General features: G+C 39.8%; 10 protein-coding genes across 10 annotated transcripts; 4 read left to right on the forward strand and 6 right to left on the reverse strand.

The window, feature by feature from the left end:
- Positions 1 to 6016: 6016 nt before the first annotated feature.
- Positions 6017 to 7036, forward strand: KL911_001942 (uncharacterized protein; the record flags this gene model as incomplete). Its single annotated transcript, XM_043196956.1, has 1 exon — positions 6017 to 7036. The coding sequence occupies one exon, from the start codon at positions 6017 to 6019 to the stop codon at positions 7034 to 7036; it is 1020 nt and encodes a 339-aa protein (XP_043054947.1).
- Positions 7037 to 7051: 15 nt separating this feature from the next.
- KL911_001943 (uncharacterized protein) lies at positions 7052 to 8122 on the reverse strand (the record flags this gene model as incomplete). The annotated part of the gene is made up of 1 exon (XM_043196957.1): positions 7052 to 8122. One exon carries the CDS (start codon positions 8120 to 8122, stop codon positions 7052 to 7054), a length of 1071 nt encoding a protein of 356 aa, XP_043054948.1.
- Positions 8123 to 8232: 110 nt separating this feature from the next.
- KL911_001944 (uncharacterized protein) lies at positions 8233 to 10689 on the reverse strand (the record flags this gene model as incomplete). The annotated part of the gene is made up of 1 exon (XM_043196958.1): positions 8233 to 10689. The coding sequence occupies one exon, from the start codon at positions 10687 to 10689 to the stop codon at positions 8233 to 8235; it is 2457 nt and encodes an 818-aa protein (XP_043054949.1).
- An 895-nt stretch (positions 10690 to 11584) lies between these two features.
- On the forward strand, positions 11585 to 12547 carry KL911_001945 (uncharacterized protein; the record flags this gene model as incomplete). Its single annotated transcript, XM_043196959.1, has 1 exon — positions 11585 to 12547. The coding sequence occupies one exon, from the start codon at positions 11585 to 11587 to the stop codon at positions 12545 to 12547; it is 963 nt and encodes a 320-aa protein (XP_043054950.1).
- Positions 12548 to 12584: 37 nt separating this feature from the next.
- KL911_001946 (uncharacterized protein) lies at positions 12585 to 14354 on the reverse strand (the record flags this gene model as incomplete). The annotated part of the gene is made up of 1 exon (XM_043196960.1): positions 12585 to 14354. One exon carries the CDS (start codon positions 14352 to 14354, stop codon positions 12585 to 12587), a length of 1770 nt encoding a protein of 589 aa, XP_043054951.1.
- Positions 14355 to 14484: 130 nt separating this feature from the next.
- KL911_001947 (uncharacterized protein) lies at positions 14485 to 15883 on the reverse strand (the record flags this gene model as incomplete). The annotated part of the gene is made up of 2 exons (XM_043196961.1): positions 14485 to 15776; positions 15853 to 15883. 2 exons carry the CDS (start codon positions 15881 to 15883, stop codon positions 14485 to 14487), a joined length of 1323 nt encoding a protein of 440 aa, XP_043054952.1.
- Positions 15884 to 15993: 110 nt separating this feature from the next.
- KL911_001948 (uncharacterized protein) lies at positions 15994 to 16668 on the forward strand (the record flags this gene model as incomplete). Its single annotated transcript, XM_043196962.1, has 1 exon — positions 15994 to 16668. The coding sequence occupies one exon, from the start codon at positions 15994 to 15996 to the stop codon at positions 16666 to 16668; it is 675 nt and encodes a 224-aa protein (XP_043054953.1).
- Positions 16669 to 16704: 36 nt separating this feature from the next.
- KL911_001949 (uncharacterized protein) lies at positions 16705 to 17850 on the reverse strand (the record flags this gene model as incomplete). Its single annotated transcript, XM_043196963.1, has 1 exon — positions 16705 to 17850. The coding sequence occupies one exon, from the start codon at positions 17848 to 17850 to the stop codon at positions 16705 to 16707; it is 1146 nt and encodes a 381-aa protein (XP_043054954.1).
- A 296-nt stretch (positions 17851 to 18146) lies between these two features.
- On the forward strand, positions 18147 to 19028 carry KL911_001950 (uncharacterized protein; the record flags this gene model as incomplete). Its single annotated transcript, XM_043196965.1, has 1 exon — positions 18147 to 19028. The coding sequence occupies one exon, from the start codon at positions 18147 to 18149 to the stop codon at positions 19026 to 19028; it is 882 nt and encodes a 293-aa protein (XP_043054955.1).
- A 42-nt stretch (positions 19029 to 19070) lies between these two features.
- On the reverse strand, positions 19071 to 20228 carry KL911_001951 (uncharacterized protein; the record flags this gene model as incomplete). The annotated part of the gene is made up of 1 exon (XM_043196966.1): positions 19071 to 20228. The coding sequence occupies one exon, from the start codon at positions 20226 to 20228 to the stop codon at positions 19071 to 19073; it is 1158 nt and encodes a 385-aa protein (XP_043054956.1).
- Positions 20229 to 20241: the final 13 nt, after the last annotated feature.

Below are 20241 nucleotides of genomic sequence, written 5' to 3' on the forward strand. Positions count from 1 at the left end.
TTTGACGTGTGCACGTTTGTGCTCAATTTGGAAACAAATGCGTTACCATTTGATCGTTGTTAACAGCAAACGGCAATGATCGTGCGGGTCCTCTATTCGAATTGCAGTGACGGGCAAACACAGAATAGTCATAGCATTGCAAGCAAAACTGAAGTCCAATATAAGTGGTGGAGAAAAATGATAAATAGGAGAAGAGTTTGAGAGAAGCAGAGCAGACACGTAGACGTTCATGTCGAAAGAAACCAAATACCAATTTTTCCAAGGTCTCTTATATCGACATGTGAGAGAGAAGGGCTTGCACAATTTTTTGGAGTAGAGGAGACAGAGGCCAGGAGGGACACTCAACATGAAGGATATTATTATGCGGTTCAGTGGACTTGAAACACGATAGAGCGCGTACACACTGTGTGTTTTTCAGTGTTCCCCACGAAAGAGTCTTTTTTTGTTGAGATAAGTGATAGATTATATCATGGCTGTGCGGCTTATCCTAATATGAAGGTTTGTGATTTAGCACATGCATAGTATGTGCATCAGATCCAAATGATACAAATCTGAATCACATATGAGACTATCCACATAATATATAAGGATATGCTATACCCCACTTATAAGTGAGGGAATTAGGTATACCAAAGATATTAACCATCTGATACCTAGTCACACTATTGAAGGAAGTATAATGACTGTAGACATTACACTTATCAATACTAAATTCCAACATGAACAAATCGCGCAACTAAAGCTACCTTAACACATTAATACGAATTCATATTTTTCCCTTTTTATGCTTCGCAAATGCCGTCGAAATACTGCAACTATTGCAAGGGCCCTCTTGCTAGCAAGTATCTAGAAATAATGTTTAGATAACTCAGAGCACATAAGTTGTGTCTCAAATTACAGCTCAGACTTCACGATCTGGTCACTTTCGGTGCGAAACAAGAAGATCCGGAAGAAAGTAGGACTATCATAGCAGAAATTAGAAGAATTAAACCTCCAATAGCCGCTTATCCATTAACGTCGTTATGTAATCCAATATTAGTCTGCAACTGGCAAGCAGATTTAGTACAGCTTAGCCTAATATCTATATGGCTGCCCGACGATATATAGCAACAGCTATTTTCTAGAAAAGCTTTTCTAACTTGGCCATAAGAAGTGAAATCAACCGACTCTCTGGTAATGCATGGAGTATGAGATCTCCGAAAATAATGGCTGAACTGTCTCAATTATAGTATTCTAGGCCAAGGGTACACTTGCAAGCCCTCATACTGTTGTTCTCTAAGATTATTATAAAAAGAGCTTCCAACACAACTCATCTATAGTGGAAGTCTATAACCATACAAATAAATAAGCTAAAACTTCGAGCACAAGCATTAATGAAAACTATATATATGATTTAAAACCTAACAGTGTTTAGTCTCGCTTAGTTTTAATGATTATCTACATATTCTCAGTCCTCATATATGTTTTGATTAAGATTAGACAATTTAGCGTGATCAATGTTCCATGTGCCTGAAAAACCGGAGTCCAGTGTCTCTAGATGAGTTCTATGCAAGAAATCTAATCAGTTGGATTCATTTAGTGCTTCATAGCACCAAATTTATCGTTTAACAGGTGGCCATGCGACAGCCCGACACTGTTATGTTCAAATCTTACATAAATCATGTGCTGTGTTGTCTTAAAACACATATGGGGGAGTTGGCTGTTGAATCGCTTATCTTCATGAGAGCTTATAAGTTCGAGTCCTCATCTCACAGATCTTGAAAAGTCTCATCCTTATAAGTGCCTTGGCCACTTGCCTCAGCAATTAGAGTTTTCGTATCTGATGATTGAGTGGTGGGCAATAGTGGTTAAATTCTGAGATATGTTAGGGACTATGAATGTACATAGTCCCCAAAAAGACTATATATGTCTCCTTATAAAGTAATCCCTGCAGTAATAGATAGGTATATTCAGTCATGTTTGATAAGAAATTTATATCAAGTCAAATCTAGTTATGCATGAGCCGCATACCTTTAAACTTAAGATGGAATGCATAACTGCAATGATATAGCTCGTTGGGCTCATTCCACATCAATGCCATAAACAACCAACCCTTGGCGTGCTCGCAGTTGAATTCTTGGCTAATAGGTCTGCTGAGGAATTTCTGATCTTATCCTGGATCCTATTCATGCAAATAAGAGCCAATGATTCTACACAAAAGTGGATGTCGGCACCATAATGAAAACTACATATGCCATTACAATATATCGTGAAGGTCTATCGAAATCGGTACTTTTGACTCAGCTGTACATAGCAAGGTTTGCGACCATTGACCCCCACTGAAACGACAATTATAGAGACAGCTGAGGCTGAAAAAAGTACTCAATGCTTGTAAGATATTTGCAGATGAGAAATCGGTTTGATTGACAATATCCTATGGTTGCAACCTTCAGTATGCATTACCTTACTACTGAGATTTGAGTCATGTATGAAGGTTTTTTTGATTTTTTTTGAGGATGAATTCAAGCTAAATGGACGTTCCCTGTATATGTCTATACATAGTATACTTAAATAGGAAGCAAGCAGCTTAACGAAACAAAGAAAAGCCTATACAATTTGCAAGAAATTCTAAGATATTACTATGGACAGATACCAGGACATTTATATCCCTCACTAATATAAGACGGAGTGCGCTGCTACATACATGCCCACTTTATTCAAATATGACAATAAATAACGTGGAATATTGCAGGACATAGTCTAAACAAACTCAAATTATATATTTGTACATTCAAAATCTTAGATATCATATCATATATGTGGAAGGGCTGAAGGTCTCCGATGTTCCGATCTAATCCAACTTTATATTATCGTATCAGTTTTTTAAAGCAAAAATTAAAGAACTACTGCGACCACTAGAAATTAGTAAGCAAGTTAACATAGGACTCGATACTTTCAATTGAATAGAATATATGATTGATCGTGTTTTCTCTCTATCTTGTGAACTGAAAGCAGGCTACCCTTTTAAAACCATTTTCCAATAGTTAGTCGCCGTTTATACCACGTCTTGGCTTCTACTAAAACAATCTCTTACTTTATAGATTCTTACACGTTGATTACATCTACCATGGTAAAATGACCGTATCTTATCACAGCGATGTGTATGGGCACGTAAGCAATTTTTGTATCTAGCTGATCAGTGATATTCACTTGAAATATGAGTATCTAATCAAACTCAAACACTTTATCTTTGGCGAGTACAGTAGCTATATTCAATTCATACATTTCAAGTGAACGAATATATTCAGACGAGTTCTGTGAGAAATACGCATTAATGCTGAAGGTCGTTAATTAAGTAGGCTAAAATCAACCAATGAATTTTCATGTCTAACCAATTTCAATTCAAGGAATTGACCTCACATTGGGAAGCAAAAACTAAACTAAACTAAACAGCTTTTGTTGCGAGCGCGTAATTCTTTAAGCTTCGCTGGTGACTCTAGTTCGAGATTTTCGGTATTTATTGACAGTTTATGCTTTCCTGTGTTATATGTTGAACCACATAGTTCTGACTTCAGTATAGAATGCATGATCACGTCAAAGCAACAGTAAACACTTTTGCTTTGAAGACCCTATAACTTAATCACCAGCTGAAAGAGCAGAGGAAAAATTAATCCCTGTAATGTTTTGTTGCCTCAATGCGTTCATGCCTTCTGTTCCATATTCTGACCGGCTCATGCTTCTGTTCAATAAACGCCGCAAAAGTGAATCCAACAAGGTCGAGCAAAGTGCTTCACAGTACGTGGAGCCGAAGTCTGTGCTACTGTAGCGGCAAATTGTGCTAGGAACGCTTGTGTAACCTTCTATATGAGCCGTTTTCCTCAAAGCTGGCTTGTTTTTTGAACTCCGGCAGTCCATCATCTGATGATTTCCTGAGCCACCTCTGTCTTTTTCTGAAAGCTGACTCCAGCCTGATCAAATCAATCCGAACTCCATCGCACTCGCATTCCATTCCCTGTTGATTTTTTTTTAGCACTTGCTCTGGCACTGAAATCTGATTCTAAGTAGAAACTGCTCTTTCCGTCTGTCTTTCATCCAGAAGCTGCTGGTTTCCAAGCAACTTTAGCATTTACTGACGGATAGTATATTCATTTGAATTTCTTTAGCCTCTTGCCAATTATCCTAGATCCCGTCTTCACCTGAAAATTTGCCAAGTCTTATGGCATAATTCATAATCAAGGAGGTGCAAGCTCAACAGACTACTCAATGCCGGTCTTATTGTTGATTTAATTTCCCATAAACAAGTTCTTGGCTTATGCCGGGTCTCTCTTTACTGCCATTAATTCAGACTCCTTGGTCAGTTGCAACTGGATTTGAAAGTATGAAGAAACATCGGATGGACGTCACATCATAGCTGTCCCTCTGAAGCATTGTATTTCAGAAGAAATTTTTATGATTCAACACCCTGCTTTGTCACCTATGAGAAATCCAAAGTCAGGTGGTGGACCTACGAAAGTTCTCATGGGCTCAAAAATGTTGGAATTTAGTATTGATAAGTGTAATGTCTACAGTCATTATACTTCCTTCAATAGTGTGACTAGGTATCAGATGGTTAATATCTTTGGTATACCTAATTCCCTCACTTATAAGTGGGGTATAGCATATCCTTATATATTATGTGGATAGTCTCATATGTGATTCAGATTTGTATCATTTGGATCTGATGCACATACTATGCATGTGCTAAATCACAAACCTTCATATTAGGATAAGCCGCACAGCCATGATATAATCTATGACTATCTTATCTCAACAAAAATAACTCTTTCTCAAGAGATGCTCTTTCGTATTTGCCGGACCACTTACAGTGGCAGTAAACTGATGTATTCCATAGATTTGAACAAACTCCACCTTCCAAATTCATAATCATCGCAAGATAGGAAAATGGTTAGGGCAGGCATGTACCGGTGAATCATACCCTAAACAATAGCTGACAAACATTTAACATCTCGGCTATCGAAGCACCAACTCCTTTCAACACATGGCCTAAGCATAGCTATTTGCATTCACCAGAAGTCGTCATTAGAGGGATCAAGTTACGCAACACTACATTGAACATCCTCGTAATACAAAAAAACAAGCCCATGTATGCAGGGCAGATTTTGCGTGGACGGTGTCAAGAAATTGAGGCTTCTAAATGGTGCAGCCATATCAAAAATCACTAGGTACCTACTCTCCTACCAACTAATCCTGATAGTTGTGATAAAGTCTTCTTATATTCTGATAAATCGAAAGTGATGCAGCTGGGGTACAACATGTCAGAAAAAGCTCTTCAAGAAGCAGAGGTAAGCTAAGCCTCCTAGCCTAGCCTGTCAGATAGTTTTTCGGAATCCATATAGTACTTCTAACACACCGAAAATGTTACAATTATTTGACTACTGAGACAAAAGGCCGCGGTGTTGCCTCAAAACCGATGGAGAGAATTCCTTTTTGATCATTTATTCAAGGAAGCTCACTGAATGATTCAAAACCAAAAAAGAGTTTTTCAAATATCTAGATAGGAACGAGTCATACACTCGGGTGCTTCTTTCAACTCCTTTACGTTTGATTGAGTTTTTGATATACCTTGTTGTAGTAGATGGCTACGATATCCTTTATTTTTTTGAGTGTCTCCAATTATATATGAAATCTACAGTGGCGATGACAGCAGTGAATTCAACCCGCAGGCTCAATGGTCAAAATATATCGTCAACTGCTTTTGAGGAGGGTTCTTACTGTTTGTGATATGAGGCAGCTACACTGCAAGAGCTCGTACGGATGGATTTCCATTACTCTACTATATTACACTCACAATACAACCTATTATTTTTGACGAGTGCTGTGACCTCTGTCACGTGATTGGGCTTACTTAAAAAATAAGTCAGATCCAATTCCTATTATCATTAGGTAATCAAGAGTAGTCAAAGCACTGCCTTATCCTATTAAATTTCTTGCGTAAAAATTCCGGCATTTTCTTAAGTGTATTAGCGCCACTTTCATCATGAACACTACGGATAAGCAGATTTCTGCTCTTATTGTCGGATTTTTAAAACAATGCCTTGAGTCCAACACAATTCCTGAGGATAACAAGGACTCAATAGAATTTGCAATTGAAAGCATAGGTGAGGCATTCGGCTTAGATTCCGCATTTTGTGAACAGGTCAGTGACGTCTTTGAGGGACAAAACCTTCGCAGTCTTATCTCTCTGCCTATAAGAAAGGCATCAAAAGCTGCAGAAGACGAGTCAGTTCCTGTTCACATCCACGAAGATGAGGCTAAGAATAAGGAAAAAGCTGAGTCATTGAAGCTTGAAGGTAATAGGGCCATGGCCGCTCGTAATTTCGAACAAGCAATTGAAAAATATACTGAGGCGTTAAATTTGTTTCCTTCAAATGCTGTGTACTTATCTAACCGTGCTGCAGCCTACTCGTCTTTTGGAAAACACGATTTAGCCTTGAAGGATGCACAAAAGGCCACCGAATTCGCGCCTAATTATGCTAAAGCATGGTCTCGTATGGGACTAGCGAAATATGCACTAGGAGACATTGAAGGGTCTATGAAAGCTTATGAACGTGGGTTAGAAGTCGAAGGTGATTCACCATCGGAAGCTATGAGAAAAGGTTTCGAAACTGCCAAAAAGAAGTACACTGAAACTTTAGTTGCATCATTAGGATCTGCAAACCGTGAATCGGAGTCCCAAACTTCTTCTAGTGGTGAGTCCCAGACAATGCCGGATATAACAAGTTTGGCTAATATGTTCGGTGGGTCTTCTGAAGGGTCACCCTCTAGCGGCAGTGATCTTGGAGGTATGGCCGGATTAATGAACAATCCCCAAATCATGCAAGCTGCACAAAGAATGATGCAAAACCCTGAGGCTATAAATGGTTTACTCAACAATCCGCAAATAAGGCAGATGGCTCAAAGCTTGGGTCTTGGCGGTGAGGGAGGTTTGGATGAGCTTATGAATAATCCTATGCTTCAAAATTTGGCGAATCAGTTTAGAAACTCAAACTCGGGTTAGTGGAGGAATAGAAGATTACGTACGTTCATTAAACAGAAAGCGTTCCATGTCAAGTTCGAGTCTGTTTTGCTGTGATTTGAGCATTTCAATTTGCCTTCTTGCAAATTGTTTGAACACAATAAGAAAGAATTGTTTCTTAAAAAGGTAGAAATTATTGAGCTCCATGTTGATAGACTCATAACTTGCTCTAAATTTGATTGCCAACCCGTTGATGTTATTCTTGATAGCGGCAAAGCACTCCTCAAGTTTTTCAGTTTGCATAATCCTGTTTTTCTCTGAGAATCTCGAAAGATCGAAGATTCCGAACATTGAGCTTTGCTTGTAGGGCAAGTTTATGGTAGAAGAGTGCCAAACATAATGATCATCTGCTGACTTGAGGTATGCATACCGACTTTCTACTAAGTATTTGTCTATGCTTTCCGCCAACTGACGAAGCTGAGTGCATGAAGTGGATGTAAATGATGAATGCTGTTGCGCTTTTTGTAGTAATTGGCGACAATGATTTTGTAGGTCACTCACCTGATTTAGTAAGGACAATATCCTTTTAATATACACGTCAAAAAAGCATTTCAGCTCTTCTTGAAGGTCTTTCGCTGAATAAAGGAAGAAACTTAGAGAGTCTAACAATTTCTCACCTGTTGCATTCTTGCTCATCGAAAGTATTGTGGCGCTAGTATTAAAAATGTCTTTAAACCCAGTAGATCTGTGTACAATGTGTCCGACTTCGTCAGAGGACTTCGTGCCATATGGTTTCCACAAGGACAGCCTTTCAACGTCGCTCCAAAGAATGCCCAATAACGCGTGTTGTCTGAAGAACATTTCGCATATTTTAAAGAACCTCGACAAATCGTTACCAGTAAGCTTGACGAAAGACTGAGCACTAAGCAGATCCTCACAGGTTAAAGTAAAAGAATTCTCTTGTTTAGCTGGACTTAATCGTTGCGAATGGTTTGAACTGCCCAACGAAGTTTTCTTACTCAGAAGTTTCCAAAGCTCATCATCAATTCCCCTCTCTTCGTTCATAGCGAGAGAAGCCAATAATAAATTGAGCTGTGAAGTTCGGTCATAATCCAACAGCTGACTCATATGCCCAAAGGAATGGTGCTGATTTGAAGTCTTTCTCAATTGTTCCAAAAATGAAAGCCTCACTTGGGGGAAATCATATGGCCGTGAAAGCTTGAGGGCAGCCAACATTTTCAAAATTTCTGATTGTGACGGACAAAATATCCAGCCTTTTGTTCCGAGCTGTTCTCCGACATAAGAAATAAGTACAAGTTAGCATCATTATCTGTGTCATATCTCCTGGTGATGATCACCGCACTTCTAATTGAGTGTTTCGGGCACAGAGTTCTTAAGAGTGACGCACTCATGACGGTCAAAAGTTTCAATCTGAATCTAAGCGAATTTGAGAAGTGCTCTGATTCTTGAAGCAATGAGTGCTGGAGCATTGAAGTCTTGATGTAATCAAAAGCCGTCAAATGATTTTTTGTATTCGCCTTCGAAATGTCGGTCCTTTCGTCATTCAGTAAATAATAAACGTTCCAAAATTTATTATACTTGATCGAGAACATGAGCGGTGTGAGATTCTGGGAATTTGGATAGTTCAAATCTAGCCCGCGAAATAGCTTCAAGAAATATCCTAATGTTCTTCCATCCTTAAATGAATGAAGTAGAGAATTATTCTTGGCATCCAAATGGTCTTTAAGATCAAATGATAAATTTTGTTTTGCGTACCACTCATAGACAGTACGCAGAACAGCCTCTAGCAAATCTTGGTAATCGGGATGATCATAGCAACGAACTATCGTAGCAAGAGGGGTTTGATGAAAACAATCAACCTGTCTCCAGTTTATATGTGTCCCAAGCGTTGGTACAAGGGGCTTGTAATACATCAAGTAATGTCCCAAGTTACGGCCCGAGTTATTCGGTTTCGAGCAGTAAATTTCGATCTCGGGTTCGGTTGCTTCGCTTATTATCTCAATAAGTTCCAATATCATCCTACTGTCACCCTCAATTAGAGCCAGCTGTAGCAGAGTGGACCCTGAATTGTCAGTATCAGTCAAAATAAAGTTCAAATCATAAACTTCATGAAGATCGATTAAAGTTTTGAAAACGGGCCAACTTCCGTGTTTTATTGCCATTATAAGGCAAGACTCGCCTTTCAAGTTTCTGGATCTAAGAGCTTTTCCTACAAGCGACTGAACCATTTCAGTTGTATTGACGTTACCGAGGTGGTGCTCCTGTAGTCCGTGGAGGTTTTTATGGAATGTCGCCCAACGTGGATCCTCCGCTGAAAGACAGATATTTTTCCAGAGCTTTTCATTAGCTCTGCATTGCCTTGACAGTGATTTAATGTTACAGTCGTCAGTTAAATAGCCAACGGCAGCTTCTATAGTAGAAATGACATATCCCGGGGTACCACTTTGAACTTTCTCCGGGGAAGGGTAATAGCTTTTGATATATTTCACTTGGCATTGCACATTAGTTACACCTGCAGTCCCCAACACCAGTATTACCAAGGATAATAGAGTATCTGCATCGATAATAAATCTGGAGTTTGATTCGCTCGGATCGTGTGATAGAGCATTTATGGCTCTCAATAAAACATTGAGCTTCCCTGAAGAAGTCATTGAATAATCCAGCATCTTGATCTCGCTGATGGCTTTAACAACGCGACCAAGCAAGAGTTGAATCAAGTCCGTATCCTCAACAACTGAATCGGGGAGACCAAGCTGTGATATGCTCATATACTGAAAAACTTCATAGCTAGCATTCAACAAATGGTCCGTAGGAGTGCTGCAAAGATCCAGAAAACGTGGCCATAATTTATCATATACATTCATTTCCACGTAATCATAGATTGCTTGATGAAGACTTTCCTCGTTGAATTTCTTGATCAGCATTGAATGAGTGGGACTAGGAAGGGACCTAACAATATCAACAGCTTTAGCTATGGTAGCCAAGAACAAAGACATTAACTCACCCTCGGTTCGAGCTTGAACAACATTAAAGCTCGAAAATAGTTCCCGAAACTTGGGTCCGATATGATCAGCCAGTGCCCCTGAATCCTTCATCAAATCGTTGAAATCCTCACAAATATCATCTTCAAGGATTCCATCTTTGCCTTTGACGATATCTTGGAAGCCGACTACTTTATCTGGACAAGTCTTGTTCCCGCTTGGAAAAACCAAGGGAGATTCTATGAAGCAAATTTGAAGCTTATAACCAGGATATAGGTATGATAAAGTGCTGTAAGTCAAACTTTCGGTGTAAACTTCGTTCTTTGGTGGCTCAATATCTTCATGTCTTGCGAGAGATTTGCCGTTTTGAAACAAGATCAAGCCATTATTCATAGTAGAAACTGATGTCTCGTTCCCCAATGACTTGCCCGTCTTCGTATCAATAACATGCGACTGAATGAATAAGCGGTCAGAGAATAAGGTGTCTAACACTTTAGTGTCGGATCCATTGATGAGCAAGAGCTTTTCGGTTTTTGGAAGAAGTATCACATATCGGTGAGGACTTGTCACCAATTTATCGATGATAGTTCTAATTTCAGAGTTTTCACTTAACTCACCATAATTGAACAGAACAGTCAAAAAGGGGTCAAGGAGATTCAAGTGCTTCCTTACAACATTCGTGTTCGAAGTCATTCCCTGATAAGTAACGTACTCATGAGAAAACAGTGTCAGCAAATGATACAAAGAGCGCAGATGTCGTAAAATTAACTCATTTTATTAGCTAATTACCCATGTTGCCTACTAGGATTATTGAAAAACAAAATCAGCTACGGCGACCCGATCTTAGTAGTTGGAGTGCTACTCATTTCGTTTGACTATTTAAGACTGAAAGGATGTCAAAGCTGTACCAAAAACGATAGTAGAGGCCTCATAAATTCAACACACAACTTGAGCGAGTATAAGGAATCGAAAAATCCATCATTGCTTTGCCCTGCTCCATCTCTCCTTCATAGAACAGTTCTCGAATCAGGCAGGCCTTGTAATTATCAAAAATAGTGCCTAGCTTAGCTAGATAATCACTTATCAACAAGGTTAGAGAAAATGGAAACCTTAGATCCGCAATAAATGGAGATTCCTACAGGGATAACTTTTTGCAATCAAGTATTGTAATGTAGACGACGAAAATATTCTGGTCATTCATAAGTGCATCTACCTACATGAATACTTCCTGATGATCGTCACACTGCCACTTATACAGGCTCTATGCGGTCCTCCCTTCGGGGAAAAGAAAAGTTAACCTTCTCGTCGTATTTAGGATATTTCGTTTCATGTAACTTAAATAAGTCCGAAAACTTGATGCTTGATACCAGTCAAGCTAAAAATTGCTACGTATTTCTTTCAGTCAGAATGTCATGGTCATTTGTGTACGAAACCCATTAACAAGTTTTGGTATTAGCAATGACAGGACAACCCTCCGAAGAGATTTTTACGAATGTCGTATTGTATCTTCTTCATATATCGTAGACCCCGTAGACCCTACTTTTAATTTTAAATGTTTTTTTTTTTTTAGTTATAATTTAAATCCAAGATGGCTAAAGGAAAGAACAAAGAAAGAGACAATGTCAGGAAAGAGTCGTCATCTCCAAAATACTCAAATAGAAGGAAACGTCAAGAAATCAAATATTCTGGTCAGTCTCAAATTAACAAGTTTCCTATCAAATTAGCAATGTGGGATTTTGATCATTGTGACCCAAAGAAATGCAGTGGTAAAAAATTAGAAAGGCTAGGCCTTATGAAAGATCTTCGAATAGGACAGAAATTCCAAGGTATTGTAGTGACTCCGAATGCCACTCAAGTAGTTAGCCCCAGTGATCGACCATTGGTTGAAGAAATTGGAATAGCAGTAGTTGAATGTTCGTGGGCTCGACTAGCGGAAATTCCATTTGGTAAGATAGGCGGGCGTAACGAAAGGCTTCTTCCTTACCTCCTTGCCGCTAATCCTGTAAATTATGGAAAACCAATGAAATTGAATTGCATGGAAGCCATAGCAGCTTGTCTTATTATTGTTGGACGCATGGATCTTGCTCAGGAGTTGCTACAGCGTTTTTCTTATGGAGCGGCGTTTGTAGCAATCAACCAAGAGCTTTTCGATATGTACCAAAAAGGATCGGATTCAAGCTCGATCCTTGAGATAGAAAAAAACTATCTTGACATAATGGAAAGAGAGAAGGAACAGAGAAAGGCGACAAAATCCACCCTTGATTGGTGGACGATGGGAAATCCCAACAGAAAGCGTCTGGACAATGAGAGTGATGACAACCTTGATAAATCTCAAGATGATAGGGTTGACCACGTTAGTGATGAGGACTTTGATAAAACTCAAGATGATGATGGTGTGGACGAAGCTCAAGAAGACGATGGGCAAGATCAAGACATAGAGAAAGAAGAAGACGAAGGGGTAAAAGTAAGTTTACTTACACCATTCTCAGTAAAACAAAACGAAACAGCTAGTTTGGAACAGAAAATTGGAAATATGCAATTGAATGAATAATCGCTCTTCCGTACTAATCTAAAAGGTACAGAGTTAATCACCATGTTTCCTGCACATAGTTACCTTTATCCTCAAGAGCAATCAAGTACCTATGTGCCTCATCTTCAGTCCAATGGTTCATTTCGGCAAATATGGCTTCAAGAGTCAATCTGACTTGCGTTGGCATCTTACCTGACGATCCACAGAGCAAGATTGATCCATTTTCTAGCACAATCAGTCTGTTTATCAGGTTTTTATTCTTGTATAACGTATCTTGAACATAACCGGAACCCTCTCGAGAAAAGGAAGGGAATACTAGCAACTTTTTTTCTCGCTCTAGTTGTGACCAAATTGGGCCATAGAGGTAGTCTTTATTCGAATACCTGTGGCCCGGGAATAGACACAGTGATCTAGAAGGGGCACGTACTATCGATTCTTCAATGACAGATTTGATAGGTGCAATCCCTGTTCCTGGACCAATCATCACTATGGGACGATCGTTCATAAGATTGTGGGCCATTTGGTTTTTAATTACCGAGCTGATAATTAGATCTCCAGAGTTCAAAGTCTTTACCCATCGAGTGCACACGCCTCTTCTAAGCCGACGAATGATGGTTCTGTATTCAACTATTGCAATAGTAAGCTCTATAATGGATTTGTCTGGCTTTGAAGAGATTGAAAACAATCTTGGTTTTAATTGAGGGATCAACTCAGGTAAATAATTCAAAGGGATTTTAAGGGACGAAAATTCTTGGAGGACCTCCAAAATTGATCTGCGAGGCCTATTGGCATAATCGTACAGTTGTTCACTTCCGTTTAGCTTAGAGAACTCTCTTAATTTATCCTGTTCCATTTGATCCGATGCGAAATGCCAAGCGAGTGAGAAAAAAGACCGCCTTGGAATAGACATAATATCTAAATGATGCATAATGAACGATTTGAGAGTGAGGTTTTGTATAAGGCCCCCTGGAGCTCTGAAAGGTCCGTCAATTTGCAGAGGGAAATCAGCAATGTTTGTCCATCCTTGTAATTCTATAAGTGCATTGACATCTTTCAAATCATTTGCCGGATACAAGGCCAATAAGTCCCCAGGCTCATACGATAGCATGCAATCAACGGACTTAAGTTTCAAAAGTCTTACATCTTGAAAATGGTCCTCTGTGGTCAGCCTTTTATTTTCAAGGACCATAAACTTCGTCACCATCTGAGAATGATGATCCATATGTCGCTCTATTGCATCCATCTTACTGCTTTTTTCTGTATCAAGAGCCTTGTTCTGTGTTAAGGGTTTCAATACAGTAGCAGGTTCAAGAAGCTCAGTTTCTGGGACTGGAAGTAAGTTGGTCGATAAAGGAAATTGAGCCTTGAGGCTGGACACCACTGTTTCCTCCCAAGCAATATAAAAAGGCTCAACTCCTTCGGGAGCCTGCTCATTCCCTTCGCCTCTCATGCAAAACTCCTTGGCACCGAGTTGTAGAAATCTAGCATGAATTTTGCGCACAGCTGAATTATACTTCGGATAAGAAGAGTCGCCCAGACCAAAACTTGAGATTCTTAAATGGGAGAAGAGATCCGAAGGTAGACGTTTCTTTAGCATGAACTTCCAAAACTTGCGACCATTTCGAGGAATTTCACCTTGGCCTGCAGTAGAGCATATTATTATGAGACAATTGATGTCAAGAAGTTCTTTGAGATCAAACTCATCTAAGGAGCAAACGGTCAAACTATATCTTTCGTATCTTAGTTTACGAGAAAGGCAGTAAGCATAGTCTTCTGAATTTCCCGTTTCTGATCCATAAAGAATTACTATAGGCTTTCTGTATCCCATCTTGATTAAAAAGACGGAAATTTATTTATATCACATCACGTCTTTTCGTAGGCTCTAATTGAAAAATAGCTGCTTCACCTTCGAGAAGCCTGTGACGCCGCACAATGGTTTTCAGTATTATTTACACTGTCTACCGAAGTTCTATATTATATGAAGACCTCAGTGCCTTCCTCACTTTCTCATCCAGCGCGTTCACTTCCTCAGTGACGAGTGATCTGTCCATCGACTGATAATTGACTCTATAACATTGTGACCTTTTTCCCGTCTTAGGATGCACAAATTCATCAATTAGCTTCACACTTTCGGCCAAATCACCTGCAATTTCACGAACAATTTCCATCAAATCGTTTTCATGAAGTGCAGAAGCTTCAGTGGTGTTTTCAGGAAGCCAAAATGATATATCCCTTACAGAGCCAGGATACTTGGAGTACGGTTTGAAGACCGAGATTTGGTTAGCTGAAAATTGTTTCTTGAACCTGTCATCTCTGGACCAGAAAAGTCTGATATCCGGAACGCCAAAAAGAAGCATTGCAATTCTGTCAAGACCTATTCCAAATGCCCAACCGATGCTATTTTTTATGCCAGACTTCAAAAGAACCTCGTTCTTAACAATTCCACAACCGCAGCACTCTAACCAGCTACCATTCCACCAGACTTCAATCTGCCAAGAAGGCGTAGTCCACGGAAATTTATCTTCTAACCATCTGACCCGAAGAGGCTCTTTGAAATTCGGTGCAATAGCTCCGTTCCCTGAGGCTGCTTTCTCAGCCTCAAGGAAAACCTGGCCAACCATAATTTCAATTGTTCTCTTTAAATGCAAGGTTACCAACTTTGTCTCCAGGTCTGACATGTGGTCTTGTTTGGGATTCCGCACCGCGTCAAATATTGGATTGTTATCTTCCACAATGATATCCAGCTTTGGAAGAGCAGCAATATCGGACTCGATCTGGGAAACTAAAGAATCTCCCGAAGATTTTCGAGACCATAAACGACCGCCTTCCAATTGGTGAAAAACCGGATAGTGGGTACGGTCGATTTCGTCTTTTCGATACACGTCTCCCGAAATGAAGTACCCAGGCGTCGTGCAGTTTTCAAAGCAAAAACGTTCGTGCGCCGAGGTGTGGGTCCGAAGCACAAGATCTTTATTAATATAGTATGTATCAGATCTTGATCTGCCCGGATGGTCCTCTGGAAATCCTAAAACATCAAAATTATCGTGTACGGACACAACGGGATCGAAGTCGTTGTAGAAGGTGTATCCGAGATTCTTGAATCGACTTTCAATCAGTTCTCTCAAAATCCCTATTGGGTGGTTTGAGTTTTTATGCAAATTCCTACCCACTAAAGACAAGATTCCTGGCCTAACATTTGTCCATTCGTCTACAACGTATGCTTTTCCATTGATAATTATCCCCGAATTCGCTTGTCAGTTAGTTCGTCCCGCGTGTATACCTACCCCGGGAAAAAACACGTGCTACAAAAGGGTTCGCAGCCTTACAGGCCCGCATTTTGATGACCATAGTGCTCATGAGAGAAGGGATCTTTTGCGTTGTAAAATTTAAAACCGATTTAAGTTACCCTCTCGAATTTGAAGTAAAACTTAATGGATTTCTGTTAGATTTTTCATTGGTATTCACTAATGTTGAGGTCATACCTTTCTTCTCAGGGTGGTTCAGGCCGCCTAGTAAATTTCATTACAGCCTCACCATGGAGATCTATTGTCCCACGGAGGTATGGACATGAATTTGCACCGCAATACAAGCATCTTAAGAAAAAGCAAAAGGGTAGAGTACCTGTCAGAACCGGTTGTTCGGACAAGGGGACAACATTGAAATTCGGCTCCTTTGGAATGAGATTGAAATCTGAGGGGACAAGGATAACGGCCGCACAATTGAGGGCTGCTGATAATGTACTGATGAAATTCGTGAAGAAAGAAAATGGAATATATTGGAAGCGTTTGTGTACAAACATTGCTGTCTGTATTAAGGGAAATGCAACTCGTATGGGAAAGGGAAAGGGTGCATTCGATCATTGGGCTGCAAGAGTTCCTACAGGAAAAGTTGTTTTTGAGGTTAGTGGAATGCACGAACAAAGTGCCAAGGATGCTCTTCGGAGAAGTTGCGAGAAGCTCCCGGGTGTTTGGGAATTCATCACTAGATCCGCCACGCCCCGCTTGGGCCTAAGATTGGTTGGAAAACTTGCAACGAGGACAAACTATTATGAGAAGCTGAGACATAACCCTACGAAAAAGTTTGCAAACGTGATGAAATCAAAAGAGCGTATATACCAACAATACAACGGGAGAAGCCAATGAACCTAGGATCAATGAAAATCCTTTGTATACAGGCTTTCAATCCATCATGAAACTCTTCTCCAAAATCACCATGACTTTTGTGATGAAACCCTCCAAGTGAAATATGTCTTTGGAACCTAAAGAAAGCCTTTCATCATATATCGTACTTGTCGAGATGACAGCTGTCCTTAGTTCTGCCTTATTTTTGAGGTCAAGGGTTCCAGTAAATTCCCATATGATAAGTGTGAGCTTTTTCAAGAGCAATTTTGCCGGAATAGCATGAGCCATCAACTCATATAAAATAGATCTCGCTTGTTGTAATCTTGATACGGATCGGTCTTTGCAAATGCTGGTGGCTAGTTCATGAAGGACATCAATCCAGTCAGGTCTTATGATGGGGGTGGTTATGCTGACGACATCATGATTCATATACATTGCTTCCATCATCATAATTGACATTCTTAGATTTCTTTCAGACGCATCAGATATTCTCTTGTATATTATGTTTCTTTGTTCACTGTCATCAGGAAAAGCTTTTCTCGCATGGTGCTCCTTCTTTAAAATCATCTCTAAAACTCCAGCGCATGCAGACGTGCTAGGAGAAGCAATCCTGATGGGCAATGTACGCGACTTGATTGGATCGATGATATTGGAAGTCGAATTACAGATTAGTATCAGCCTGATGTTTGCTGAATACTTCTCCATGGTCCTTCTCAATGCAGCTTGTGCATCTCTCGTAAGAAGCTCTGCTTCATTAATAATAACAACCTTGAATTTCTTGCCCATATTCTGTTCCCTTGCGTTTAGAGAGACTAAAGCATTTTCAAACTTGGAGAAATCAAGGCTTTCTATCTGGCCAATCTCCTTGAGCAAATCTTGTATTACAATTCGATCATTGTTACCCATGTCACTCGGGGTGATTTCTAAGTGGAAGGAGGACGATATGACATTGAACTCCAACTTTCTGCCCGAAGGCAAAATGAAAGTTTTCACATCGACCCTTAGTCTTCCGGTTCCAGCTCCATATAGTTCTCTCAGTGTTGCGAGAACTCGTGTCTTTTTCCCAGCACCGGGTGGCCCATACACCAAAAGATGGGGAAACTCTCCCGAACTTGCCATCACCTGCAGCTGTTTCGAAATTCTTGGATGAAAACTCAACTCACTGAGAGTTCTCGGTCTATATTTATCGGCCCAAAGAGACATCTTCTATAATTACTTTACTCAGTTGTCAAAGCTGAACGGGAACAACGCGTCGGCACATAAAAATCACATCGATTTTCGAAATCTGCAAGTGAGACAACCTTACACCGCTACTCAAAACTTAAGAAGAAACATTATAAAATTGATTGTCACTAGTCTATGATCAATCTGATATGAGTTTGAATCTCGTCCCCGACAACGACCTCTGTTTTGCATGTAAACGGGAAAAATTTAAATATAGATGTCCCAAATGTGGTTATAGAAGCTGTTCACTGTTATGTTTTAGAGAGCATAAGATTATGACCGATTGCTCTGGAACCAGTGATCTGACCTCAAATTCTGTCAGCTATAAAAGTAAAGACCAACTCTCTAGAGAAGATGTACAAAGAGATTACAATCTACTTCTTCGAATTTCGCGAAAAGTAGAGGTGGGTAAGCAGGAGGCGAGATGTTCGAAATTGTTGAATCGTAACAGCAAGCATTTGAATGACCGAACAAAGCGACAACGACGTTTTCTTCAAGCGTTCAGCTACTATGCGAGTAAGAGCGGAGTGCATATAATTGAGCTTCCTGAAGGCATGGTGCGTAAACGGTTGAACAGATCATATTATGATGCTCAGAGGGACGTTTGCTGCTGGACAATAGAATGGATCATTATCAACTCGCACTTTGATAAGATTGGAACGATACTTTCACATAATAATCACGAAAATGAGTCTTTAGCAAAACTGCTTCCGAATGACATTCATTCCAAGATGCAAAAAGAATTTTCTGCTCATCTTTCGTCTCCTGAACCAGCAACGGAAACCAGATCGCTGATCTCAATATCAGATAATGATCCTTTAGCTTCATTGCTGGGCGTAAAGGAAGAAGAGAAACAAATTGAAGTAAGCAAGCTCAATCTTCATTATTTCCTACGATCCGAAGTAGCGAGCGACGTTTTTATATCACTCCACGAAGATATGTCGCTCAAGACTATTCTGAAAAACAGGTCTGTCATTGAATACCCTACTATTTATCTGTCACTTGGACCCATCATCCAAGAGAAGATCATTGTAGAACCTTTCATGGAAAGAAATTCCGACGAAGATCGGGCCTGCCTTCCTATCGAAAAGGCGACATCCAGTGACGACGAACCTCCTGAGGAAACTTCGATCAGGCATCAACTGGATATGAAATAGCACTTTTTATTCTTCGCACTCAAAGGTTTATATTTGTATGAATCAATTATACACGTCTTCATTGTGTTGAAATGCAATTTCTTTCAAAAGTCTCTCAAGTGATGAGGCAGCTGATTTCAAATCAGAATCGCTATCGTCATCATTCATGATTTCAGTCACGCCCTCAAGGATTCCCTCATAATATAGTTCCATCAGCAATTTGCGACGATTAATCAAATCATGAGAGGAGTAATCCTCTAGATTAATGTTTGTTGTCTTTCGTGCAGAATGTTTTTGAAGGCATTCTTTGGACTTCGCCAACGTCACTTCCATGCATGTTGGTGGATTGAAAAATCTCATCAACTTCAAATTACCGTAAGGGTCTGCGCCACGGGGAATCATGTAAGCAGAAGTTGTCGAATGAATCTGTGATTTTTGGCTAATGAGAGTATTATCTGCGTTAGTTTCATACCTGTCTGCACTCATTGCACCAAGCTCTAAAAATTTGTTCAAAAGCTTAACTTGAAACAACCTTTGACGACTTTTGGTCGTTGTACTCTTTATAGAATTTAAGGTTGCAGTATTAGTCGTAACTCTAAAACTCGTAGACTGTGAAGTCAAATGTTGTGGTTCGCCACTCCTCCATCCTATCAAATGGATAAAATTTCGCAATATCTTACCCCAATGGTCTCGTACCACTACATTTGTCAGAAAAATGTGCTCGAAATCGATCAATATATCTAGAAACTTGACGCTATCGTTTCTTATCGATTGACTGATGTGGCTCATACCTGAAAGTACAAACAGTACAATAGATGATTGATGCAATACCAAGAGTTCTGTTTTTGTGCTGGCCAACTTTTTGAGGATAATCATGCAACGTTCTCTTACGAATTTGGACTCGTCTAGAATTAAAGGTTTGAGTTTGCTGACAAGCTGATCAAAAGGGAAATTATCACGGAAATCATGCCTTTCAATTTCCCTTTCAATCTGGACAAGAACTTCATGTCTCGATGACGATGAATGATGCTTTAAGAGCGATAGAAGTTTGACATATTCTGGGTCATCATTCTGGCCCGACAATAGCTGTGATTTGACACGAATACTTTTAGACTGGAATGCAGTGTTTGTCAAATTTGAGGACTTAGTCACGGTCTTTCCAACTTTCAGTCTTCTCTTATCAAAATCTTTTTGCTTTTTCGTCTTGTATTTAGGTGCCATCTTCGAGTTTTTT

Source organism: Ogataea haglerorum (assembly GCF_019207285.1).
Source record: "Ogataea haglerorum isolate 81-453-3 chromosome Unknown 81-453-3_NODE_5_length_632335_cov_97.011461, whole genome shotgun sequence".
In the NCBI taxonomy this organism is placed as follows: domain Eukaryota; kingdom Fungi; phylum Ascomycota; class Pichiomycetes; order Pichiales; family Pichiaceae; genus Ogataea; species Ogataea haglerorum.